The 12046-nt window shown below is 44.2% G+C and overlaps 1 protein-coding gene across 2 annotated transcripts in view; it reads left to right on the forward strand.

Annotated features, from left to right (window-relative positions):
• The window catches only part of LOC138447629 (E3 ubiquitin-protein ligase TRIM39-like), a 252095-nt gene that overhangs the window by 133774 nt on the left and 106275 nt on the right, over positions 1-12046 (forward strand). Inside the window, exon 4 of one of the 2 annotated variants that reach the window (XM_069603827.1) lies at positions 11392-11622. The exons of the other annotated variant lie outside the window; for it this stretch is intronic. Within the exon in view, the coding sequence (XP_069459928.1) occupies positions 11392-11622 (231 nt within the window). The remainder of the gene's footprint in view (positions 1-11391; positions 11623-12046) is intronic. 2 annotated transcript variants of the gene reach the window in all.

Below are 12046 nucleotides of genomic sequence, written 5' to 3' on the forward strand. Positions count from 1 at the left end.
CAGTGGATATCGGGTGGAAACACCCATGGGAACAGAGGACGTTAACAAATTGCAACACAACCAATGTGGTGTACCAAATTCTCTGTCCATGCAATATGAGGTATATTGGAATTACATGACAAAAGGACACTCAGAAAATGAAATAGCATGGACCATTTTAGAGAAAGTGACGGTACCAAAAAGAGGAGGCAATATAGCAGCATTACTATTACGAAGAGAACAAATGAGGAGGCAATATAGCAGCATTACTATTACGAAGAGAACAAATGTGGATTTTCAGACTTCAAAGCCACAATATCGGCCTAAATGAAGAAATCTGCTGGCAAACCTTGGCTATGCAATGATTATCACCATCGAACACCAAGATTATCATCGGATTTAGAGACACCTAATCACAAGAGAGCACCACATTTGGTACACCCAAGGCTGTAATTTTTTCATTTTTTCTGGTACTCTCCCAGAATCACAATTCTACCATAGAGCGGAACCACATATGGGTGCACCCGTGATAACAACATAAACATAATTATCACCAGCCCCATTTAGTCACACACGGCTTTTTGCTTGTAACAGCATAATGCTGTAGTTCTACTACAACTCCCCATACAACTTGAGTATATCGGTGCCACACACTCACAGCCCTTTAGATTCAGAATCCAAGCCCAGTGCTTATAATTACACAGAATAGTGGCATGTATGCATCCAGACGGCCTACAACTCCTGAAGACTTATACAACCACAGACAGCCCTTTTTAAAGATGCAGGGTTTGTCCGCTATGTGTAATATTGCGTAGCATACCACGGCTTATGCATCCATTTTACAACTATGAATGAGAACCCGTTTATAGAATTAAGCACTATTCGTAGCGCCCAAACCCACATGTGATCATGCACTGACATAGTTAATATACACATGAACACCTATTGGGCTGACGCAAGCGAGGCAACTACATTTCCCATCCTCCCAGTGGGATTTTTGTAGTCTTGCACTTGCACGTGACTACAAACGGCCACCGCCCATGTATAAAACAACAAAGATGGCGGACGCTAACGCGGCTGATTTACAAACAGCTCGTCTATGAGAGACATTATCCCGCGGTCTACAGATAAGACAGCTTAATCGGTTACATTTGCTGCAACGGGGGCCTTTTCGGTCAGAAGACACTACTTTTACTAAACTACATGAACCGTTCGTAGAGTAGATGACCAGGATTGGGTTTCAATCGAGTACTTTCAAGCTCGATTAACTGATGTATCTTTACCGTATAACGAGCGCCACGAACACAAAGATGCACAGCTCAAGTTATAAGGATAATCAGTGGGCTTTAAGCAAAGAGCGTTACACGCACGCTATTTGTATTTGTATTTGTATTTATTTTATTTGTATAGCGCAAACCAGGCCCGTAGGCTACCGGGCGCATATCTTGAAAGCAATGGTTACATAAATTGCATACAGTGATTATATAACAGTCAATAAATATAGCATAGAAGTAGGCATAGGTAAGTAGTGCAGCGATACATGGTTTGTCGAATAGTACATCCATACATAGGTTATTGCATCACGTTTTAGAATGTAGCTTGGGCATTGGTAGTGACTAGCCAACATTTGGCTCTGTGGTTGAATAGGTTGAAGGAGGGGAGGTTTCTGATAGTCAAGGGGACAGCGTTCCACAATTTGGCTGCCAGGACTGGGAAGCTAGATCCACCAGCTGTTTGGAGCTTGTATCTAGGTATCAGTAAGCTCTGGTTCAGGGTAGATCTAAGTGAGCGAGCTGGGGTGTAAAGCGTGAAACGTGTGGAGAGATAAGTGGGGTCCAGGTTATTCATGCATTTGTAGGTTAGGGCAAGCGATTTTAGTGAGATCCTTTGGGTGACTGACAACCAATGAAGGTTCTTCCTGGTATCCGAAATGTGTGCAGATCTGGGAATGTTGAGGGCTGCCCTGATGGCGTTATTTTGTATGATCTGGAGCTTGTCTAGGTTACCCTGATTAGTGCCCTGGTACAGTGCATGGCAGTAGTCCAGTTTGGACATGACCAGGGTCCTAGCAAGGGTAGTACAGTTGTGCGTGGAAAGAAAAGGACGACATGCTGTGATCAGCTTGCAGGTATAGGCGGCGGCCGCAACTGCATTTGTTTGTCTGTGAAGGGAGAGGGTGGAATCGAGGTAGATTCCCAACGTTTTGGTATCTTTGGAGACTTTTATTAGATTTCCATCGATGTTAAAGGAACTGAACATAGGGTTCAGCTTGTTTAGTCTTTGCTGAGTGCCTAGGATGAGGAGCTCTGTCTTGTCATCATTGAGACAGAGCTCATGTTGGGCCATCCATGTTTGAATGACATGGTAAACATCATTTAAGGCTTTTGAATCTACTGTGTAATCACCTGTGATGGGGATGAGTATCTGGGTGTCATCAGCATAGTTTGTGTAGGTGACACCCAGATAGTCAAGCACATCAAATAAGGGTTTAGTAAATACATTATAGAGGGTAGGGGATACACACAAACCTTGGGGGACTCCGCAAGGGACTGGTGCAGGGTCAGCTGCGGAGGTGGGCAAGAATATCCTCATCTGTCTGTTATCCAAGAAGGATTGAATCCAGTTTGCGGCCATGTCAGAGAAGTGAGCTGCAGTTTTTAGGTGGTGACAGAGGATTTGGTGATTAACCAGATCGAAGGCAGACGATAAGTCTAAGAGTAGTAAGAGGGCTAGTTTCCCTTTGTCTTTGAGATCCTCGATTTGGGTTTTGAGATCGAGGAGGGCAGTCTCCGTACCGTGCTTCGGTCTGAAGCCGGATTGTCTCGTGCCTAGTAGGTTGTTTGATTCCAGATAGTTCTGTATCTGGAGGTAGGCTGCTCTATCTAGGATTTGTAGCAGAAATGGGACTGTTCTGATGGGCCTGTAATTGGTTGGAACCTCTGGGTCTAAGGTGGGTTTTTTTAGGAGAGGAATGACCCAAGCATCCTTCAGGTTATTGGGACCACTCCCGATTGAAAGGAAGCATTAATAAAAGTGGTGATAAAAGGGGCGAGGTCATGAACCGAATCCTTAATGATCGGGGCTGTACAAGCTTCCCCTTGGCAGTTCGAAGGTTTTAAGTTGCAGATGATTTTTTCAACCTCCAGAACGGTGAGCGGTGTGAAGCTGAACGGCACCGGGGAGTCAGGGGTAGTTATTATAGGTGGCCTGGTATTGCTAAATATAGGGGTGTGGAGGGTATTTTGTTTGGCGTTGATTTTGGATTGCAAGGTGGATATTTTGTTAAGAAGGGCGTTTTGTATATTGTTGCACCAGGTGCTGTCTTTGGTGCACGTGTCCGGGGCGGGTGAGGGAGATTCTAACTCTTTGAGGATTTTGAAAAATTCTCTAGTGTTAGATTCTGCCCAGGATATTCGTGAATTGTATGTCTCCTTTTTGGCTTGTAGTATGGCCTCCTTATAATTAAGAGAGGTAATCAGAAGGGAGGCTTTATTAGTTGCACTAGGGTGACTTTTCCAAAGGGCTTCGGCCTTGCACTTTTCTTTGCGCAGAGCGTTGAGCTGCGGGGTGAACCAGGAGTTCAGGTGGGACTGTTGTTTGGCTTTGCAGATCTTTAGTGGGGCTATGCTCTCAATGGCAATGGTCATTAGGCTGTTATAAGTGTCTATTAAGGCAGTAGGGTCCTTATCCTTGTGCTGTGCAGCAAGAGTGTTCAGACAAGGGAGGATGAGAGGAAGCAATTTCTCCCTGGTGATATCTTTTTTATTTCTGGTCGGTATAGTGGGGGCTATGGTAGGTGTGGGCTGGGGGTTGGTGGCTGGTAGGAGGAAGGTAATAACATGATGGTCGGACCAGGAGCAGGCATCGTTAGAAGTGACATTGGTGTTACAGTTGAGGTCGGCTAGCCAGTCGAGCGTTCTACCTTTGATGTGTGTGGGGTCACGAATGCGCTGCTGGAAGCCTAGGTTGGAGAGGGTGGTGTCTACTTCAGCGGCCATGTGGTCCTCGCTCTATCCATACCTAAGGGCTATACCATTATTAGAAACGACCGCCACTCCAACTTGTCGAAAGGAGGAGGAGTCGCTTTTATACATAGTGACAAAATCGTTATGAGAGCTGCTCCCCACATACAACTTAGTTCCGCAGAATCTCTCTCAGTGAAACTATCGCTCTCCCCTACCAATACAGCAACACTCCATCTTATATACAGACCTCCAGGCCCACTGGGCTCTTTCATTGATGATGTTGACAAGTTGGAGTGGCGGTCGTTTCTAATAATGGTATTGCCCTTAGGTATGGATAGAGCGAGGAGTGGGCCAGAGGCATCATGTAACCAGGTTTCGGTAATAGCTAGGAAGTCAAGGTTCTGGACAGTGATGAGGTCTGCAATGTCAAGGGCATGAGCCGTGAGGAACTTGCATTGATAAGGGCTCCCTTTAGTGCTGAGACGGGTGAGGTGGAGAGTGGAGGACTAGGTGTTGCGGTTGAGTTGGGCAGTGGGAGGGCAGAACGATTGTGCAAAGTACAAGGTGGTCTAGGCAGTCTAGTTCTAAGTCTGCTATTCCTTTGTTGTAAAGTACATGGAATGTTTGGAGTGGGTTTGGTAGCAAAGTGCTTGAGCCAAAGGGCTGGGACATTGAGGTAGGGGTTTGATGGAGGGTCAGGATGGTAGAGCTATGTGTATTTCATAGTCTGCAATTACCATTTAGTGTGTTTTTGTGCTGCACAATAGTCAGACGCTTAATTAAATCAGGAGATTGCAACACGCACGAGCAGTTGTAGTTATAACAGATCTCTGCTGTTACACATGTTGTGACCTCGCAGTATCTCACATTCAAAAGTAAATGCCTAATTTATGGCCCTTTAATTCCACAGAGGCACCCAATATCAGCTCACGAAGAAGACTGGAGAAGTTGCACATCCAGCACCCAGACCCAGCATCCACAGAGCCTGAGAAGTGGGATTCTCACCAGACGGGTATTACAGCAGAACATGACTACATCTGTACACTCAAAGATTGATAACAAGTCTATACAATAGTTGGTACAGTATAAGACATACCAAGTTATCTGTTCTTTAGGTTACGAACGCAGGAAGTCACCAAGAGCATAGTGGCATCCGCTAAGACCAGAGAACAGAAAGTGGAACCACAGGTAACATCCCCTAATCGGCATGGTTGTTCCTAAAATCCAACATTTATCTAGAACTTCCCACACTTATTATTCCCCTCTGTCCATTATTGTAACCCAACAGGGATCGGGACACAGGCAAAACACCCGTGGGTAACCTGAACCACCTCTCAAAACCCTCCAAGATGTGGAGACATGTGAAGAAATCATGTTGCCAATGAGAATGCAAGATTCTCCGGCCTGAAGAAGGCGGCTAGTTATAAGAACCACTGAAACCGGTTGACTATTTTTAAGAGTTGCTAGGTTGATGACCACAACTCCAAGACCCTACATTAGCTTGAGGAATGGGCTGGAATAACTATATTTCATAATTTTAACCCTATCAAAACAATATAAAGTCATCCTATTGATTGATAGAAAAAAATCTTTTTAGCCGTTTATTTGACTCGTTTTGGTCATAACATATATATTTTTTTAACTATAAGACACATAGGGCCTCATTACAGGTCGGGCGGTCCGGAATTAACAGTGGCGGTAAACCCACCGCCACTGTTAATTCCGAACCGCCCGATCCCGACTCCTGCAGGTGGGAGGTGATGTTCCCGCCAGGTCTGACCTGGCGGGTTTAACATCGCCCGCCTGCAGGCACACGTGGAAACACCAGCACCATCACGAGATCGTGCCAGTGTTTCTACTTCCCCATTCCCATTGAGTCCTATGGGACTCAATGGGAATGGGGATTTACCGAATTCCTCCTCCGGAATTCCTGGGACACCAGGGTCGTAATGCCCTGGTATTTCCGAGAGTCACGGAGGTGGAATGGTAATACGAGTCCGGCGGTAACCAGGTGGTTTTACCACCTCTGTTACCGCTGGACTTGTAATGAGGCCCATAGACTGGAGGCGGCATTAATAAATATAGACACCGACCCCAGGACATGTGCACCTATTACCTAGACTGAGGAAAGTAGTGAGAGAGTTGAGGGCAAGGATTCCCATACCCTTTGTAGGCGGCAAACCACCGCCAACTAGGCACGGATGTGCTACACTATGGGGTATGAGTTATTCACACACAGGGCAAGAAAGCTAGCATCAGGGTCTTAGACCTAGGTATAAACATTTTTTAACAAAACAACTACTGTCTATTTTGTGCTATAACTGGGCAAAGACAGATAGTGGAAGCCCATTGACTCCCACTGTCATTACCTTAACTTGTGGAGTGCCATTTTGCTCAGTTTTCATTCACTTATCTTTTGGCTAAACTGTCACTGTGCATTACTTGTTCACAAAACTTCAGGGAAGTGTTGCTAGGGCGTGTCTGAAGATATTTCGGTTTAACTTTCCCTCCCTTTCGTTGAATTGCTAGAGTGCCATTTGTCGTTGGTTTTCACTGTGCCGTTTTGCTCAGTTTTCACACTACCGCAAACTTGTCTACAATTGAATAGGGAGTTGTATATGCTTTTCCTTGACTAAAACTTAACTTACTTTATCAACTGTGATCTATGTGTTGAAACTAGATGTGTATAGAATAAATATATTCTCTTTTTGATACAAAGCTTTGGTCATTGTTTCCTTGCTCCATAATACTGTACTGCCTATTGTGTAAACCCTGAATACTGCTCATCTCCCTCTTGAGGTAGGTCTGACTGCTCAGCCACAGCTACCAACTAAATCTTTGTGGTACAGACTGATACCAAAGGGGATTTATTGCTCTCACCTGTAGTCCTAATCTGGTGTAGTGCTCCCTAAGGGAACTGCACTGGATTCTGCCTAACAATGGCAGCTGGTGCCAAGAGCCAGTATGGTGCAACAGATACCTGTGTCCCTGAGTATTCTAACCACACACCTTCAGAATTGAATCACCACCAATCTGTTGGTTTCCACTAGCATCCTCATCGTCACAAGGCACCCAATATATCCCTTCATTTCTCGATACTTCCCCAACCTCGTCCTGGAGTGATGTGGTAGTGCCTCTATTCCATACAGACGCAGCCCCCCCAAACCCATCAAAGTTACCACTGCCCGCTTGCTCACAATTCTGCCCACATAACCACATATGTAACTCCATGTGGGTAAGCGTCTCCACATGAGCAAATCAGAGCGCCACAACTGCTGGGCTGATCAACCTCAACAAAACCCATTTGGTGGTACTCTCCCACCTTGGTAATGCCAGCTGTACTATATCCGTAGATTTAATTGTGGCTAACCATTGATCAGAATCCCACAAGTGCAGCAAATTAGATCTATTAAGGAAGGGGCTCATATCGGTTGTGTTCTTCTCCACCAGTTTCTCTAAGCATCCCGGCCTAAATCTAACATCATTTTTCGTACTGTTTCTAATTACATCTAGGTTGGGTTCATTTGTCACCATATTTACAGAATTTGAAAAGTTGACCTGTTTGCCATCATTATCTCTTACGGACATGACTGTAGGCACTTCTCACACCTTATCAGCAATATCCTGTTCTCACTTTTCACAAAGTTTAACATGCCCATGATCCCTAGCTTCCCTATGTGGAAAATGGGCATATTCCCCAGCCTTCTGGATACTCGATTGTGGTTTCACCGGGTTCTTAATAGTCTCTATTACTTTAGGCTTAATAAGCGCCCACCTATCCATGGGGCCCTGCAATAGCACGGTCTGTTTTATTCCATTGGATCCCATGTTAGTTACTACTTTTGCTTTGGTGCCCATTATTACCCCATCTCCCCGCACCATGGATACCTCACTCCTCGCATGGTCGCGGGGTAGTACCGACTTAAAGGGGTCCTCAACCCTAATATGGGCCCCATTTACACACTTAGTTAAACCTTTATTAGATCTTATAATTTCTGGTTTCTCCATCATGGATATTTCAGCGCATAGTGCATCAATAGCATCCTCTTTATTTTCTGCTGCTATGTTAACCGAATCCTGGGACCTCCACATTTTGGCCGAATCATCTAGGGAAATGTGCTCATGGCTCCTATCTAATGTATCCCCTGCCCCAATCTCAGTGTTTACATCAAAATCCACAATCATTTCTTACCAGCGTCTTGAGTACCCACAGACTCATACTTTGTGTTACTCAATGTGTTTTTCTTCAACTTAGGGGTGGAATCCCCAAAACCACAACCACATCAGTCAAGGTCTGCTGCATAATCCCCTTATCAGATGCCATACTAGTACATAGTTTCAGTATCGTCTCTAGTTTGACCATGACAATACTTATTTCATTCAAATTGAATACATTACATTACCTATAGACAAGTGAGCTTTCCCTTGAGAGGGCGAGCACCCAATAAATGGCAGTGACCATAGGATAGCGGAGACTGAGGATGATGATAAGAGTTGAAATATGCCAAGGTCAGAGTTGCAAAAAGATAAAAAAAAGACAGGTGTCTTGAAATGACCTTCCCACCTCCGGGTAAGAGAGGCGGGGCCTCTGTTAATCAGCATTTGAGGTAAGTGACGCACAACTTTACTTCCCTTTAAATTAAGATGCCATTCAGCTTTTTACGTTACTTCCCAAACTGCCATCTCTCACTCTCCTGCTGCTTACCAAAATACAGTCCCTTAGTCAGTGTTAGAAAGGGTCTGCATCCGTGGTGCCACAGAAGCTGCAACAGGAACTAGTTAGGAGGTGGCACACCCCAAACCAAAATCAATCATGAGTAATTGTCATCCCGACTGAACCACCCTGTTGACCCAAAGAGGCTCAAGACTGTCACTGAATACCTCAATGATTCCTCTCATAGTTACTGTTGCACGGCATCTGATTCCCTTCAAACGCATATTCATTGTCTTTCCTCACTAAATGGAGATTTGCGTCCACAGTAACCGCGCAAAGGTTGCTCATGCTGTTGTGTGCTGTGCTGCTTGCCTTCATTTCCTCAGCTACCGGGATACTGCACGCACCACACTGCACAAAGCTCTTGAGGAGGAGGAGCTTGGGCTAATGCACCCTTCATTTCAACAGCAGGTGAAGCTGGGGCGAAGCTCGCGCAAAGGTTGCGCTCGCTGTTGTGCGCTGAGATGTGTGGGGCAGCACTGAAGGTTCTTGAAGACAGCACAGCCTTACCTTTACAAGTATACCAAAGGGTCTATACGCTTTGTGTCTCGTACAACAGCTTCAGCAGATCTTGACTGTATAGTTTCTTTCCTCATTCATAAGGTACTCTTCCTATATTTAATTTACTGTGATGGGGAAGTAGAGGACAGGAAAATCAGGGGGATACAGACGTAAGCTGCAGTGCAAACTGTCGAGCGTTCATCCTCCCACAGCGTGATCTACTTTGGTAGTTGCAGAAGCTGTACTTCTGTGCTTAAATACGCGAGGTCCTCCCCTCTAACATCAGCAGAGGATCCCCAAAGTGGAAAGAGAACCTTAAATTGGTTTGGTGGCTCCCAGAAGCAAGGGTAAGGATAGGAGTTCGAAGATGGACTGTTTTAATTGTTCTACGACTCAGAACGAAATCAGGCAGTTTTGTCATAGGACTCCATGGGAATGAGAAGTCTGAAGCCTGTGGGTAGGGCCCTGAACTCCAGGCAGGTCAGGCCTACCAGGAGTTCTGTTCCCCTACAGGCAGACTTGCAGTCTGGCAGTCTGGAAAGGGTGCAGGTACGTTGCTACTGGCACCTTTTGTTCCAGACTGCAAACCTTGTAATGAGGCCCATTGACTTTATGTATGTGTCCTGGAAACATTGACATAGTATGCATGGTGGCACATTGCATATACAGTACATGGCTGAGAAGGCTGAAACTCATAAATCACCAGGAGACTGTGTTACTATAAATTGCCTATGATTAAACACTCGGGATGAGGGACCCTGTGAAGTAACTGTATAACACTGAAGCTCTAAGTACAGGTCACTGGTATTGTAGAATGGTTAATGTGATGGATATTACATATTCTAAACGTAGTCTCTCCAAGAGAATTGCTGCTTGATTATGTTTTAACCTTTAATGAAATGTCGCATGCGGTGAATAGCTTGTTCATGTTTAACTGTACTTGGTGGATTTTATTAGGTATCTTTGTGGTTTCTGTTGTCACTTATCGTATGGATAGCTGAGGTTCTAATATTTGAAGTAATGACTGAACTGTATACTTCTATAATTTTTTAAATATTTTCTGCATTATATTGTTCTTGTTCTGTATGCATGCATAACCTGATGACTAGTGTCAGACAAAGGTTACATAAAGCAACTGAGCAATGGCCCGGTAGGGTTCCTTTGAATCTTGGTATTATACATTGCATATTCTGAGTGTAAGGGCACACAGTGATTGTGCATTGCTCAATTATTATGGAGACATTCCATAATGTTAGCAAATTGCATTTTTGACTACCCCTTTGCTAACAAAACCTTTGCATTAATATTGTTCTTTTGCTCACTTCACCAATTTAAAAGACTAATTTGTTATCCTGTCAGATAATCCAGCAAAATTCACACCCTGAATATTCCCAATTGTCTAAATTGGGTGCGGTGTTAATAGGCATGTCGAGCGTTTTTCTGTTCCACGCACATAACCCACATTGATCTCCACCTTGTGCACACGCACACACAGCAGAGTTAGAAAATGTCTCCTGCCGTTGCAGCGGAGTCCAACAGACTGCTTCCTGTTTTTGAGGCATGAAAATGCACACACATCCTGTCACAGACCTGTCTGCCGGTCATAATGTTGTTGCAAAGACGCATGCAGATTACCTGCACATGGGCGAGGAACCCTGGTAGGAGAATATCCCACCAGGGCTTCTGCTGAATGTAGAGAATCCAATTCCAAAAGTTCCAGATCCAGGGAAATCTGAGAAACCTGGTGTCCGCGGGTTTCCCCACAACCACACCAGTTCACTACATGATACGAATGGGCTGTAAATCTTGAGACACTTGGTGTAGTCCAAAGTGATTTGCTTCTATAATGAGCAACCATTAAGCAGTGCCTCAAACCGGAAGACTACAGAGAGCCCGGGAATGCTTCCCTCAGCAATGCTGCATGCAAAAATCCTTTTAAACTGTACTTCTAAGATTCAGTCTTGAATTAATGTCGAATGGAGGATTACTCCAAATTATTTTTAAATTATGAGTAGGATCTTTAACTCACCGATCCATACTATATAGACACATTTTCAAGATGGTGATAATGAACGTTTCATAGAAAAATGTACACATCACACATTTAAGATGGGATTTATTGCATATTACTTGTTTCCAATACCTGAAAAATTGCTCTCTCCAACTTAAACAAATGATATCAAATAATGGTGTCATTGAGGACCTCTGACAGTTATGTTTTGGTCTTTGAAGGATACATTCAGAAACCAAAGGGAGAACATTGTGCTTCAGTTTGAGGACCTACAGCGATTTGTAGAAGAGAAGAAGTTTTGGATCCTCGCTGGCTATGATGAGGAAGAGAAAGACATCCTTAAGCGCGATCAAGGGAGAGTTATCCAACTAAAATCACAGCATTCATCTCTTCAGAAACTAATCACAGAGGTAGAAGATAAGTGCCAGCAGATTGACATGGAGTTCCTAAAGGTGAGAGCTCAAACTCTAACGAATTGCATAGATGACCTTAAACGAGTGAAATCAGTATGCCTCTGGATAGATTAGGGGAACAAATATGGGTGAATATAGCCCTGCCATTGTGAGGAGCCTCAGGGTGATGGACTGTTCATGCAAAGAGGGAGACTAAGTGGATCACATCAGTTAAAGATAACATTTGTGCTATATCATTTGTCATTGGCATTAGGAAGTCTACCTCATAGCAGATGCATAAGTTCCCCGACTCGCCCTTCTATTTTTGATTTGACCTGTTTGTTCTGAAATCTTTGATTATGGGCTACTTGCAGTGTTGTTTAAATTCTGCAAGTTTAGCTATCTAGAAGCCTAGGTTAACCATTCCAGCATTCTACTGTATTCATCTCTTCTGATAAATGTACAGATCCAGTAATTCATACCT

This window comes from Ambystoma mexicanum, chromosome 3q (genome assembly GCF_040938575.1).
Source record: "Ambystoma mexicanum isolate Mex_15411 chromosome 3q, UKY_AmexF1_1, whole genome shotgun sequence".
In the NCBI taxonomy this organism is placed as follows: domain Eukaryota; kingdom Metazoa; phylum Chordata; class Amphibia; order Caudata; family Ambystomatidae; genus Ambystoma; species Ambystoma mexicanum.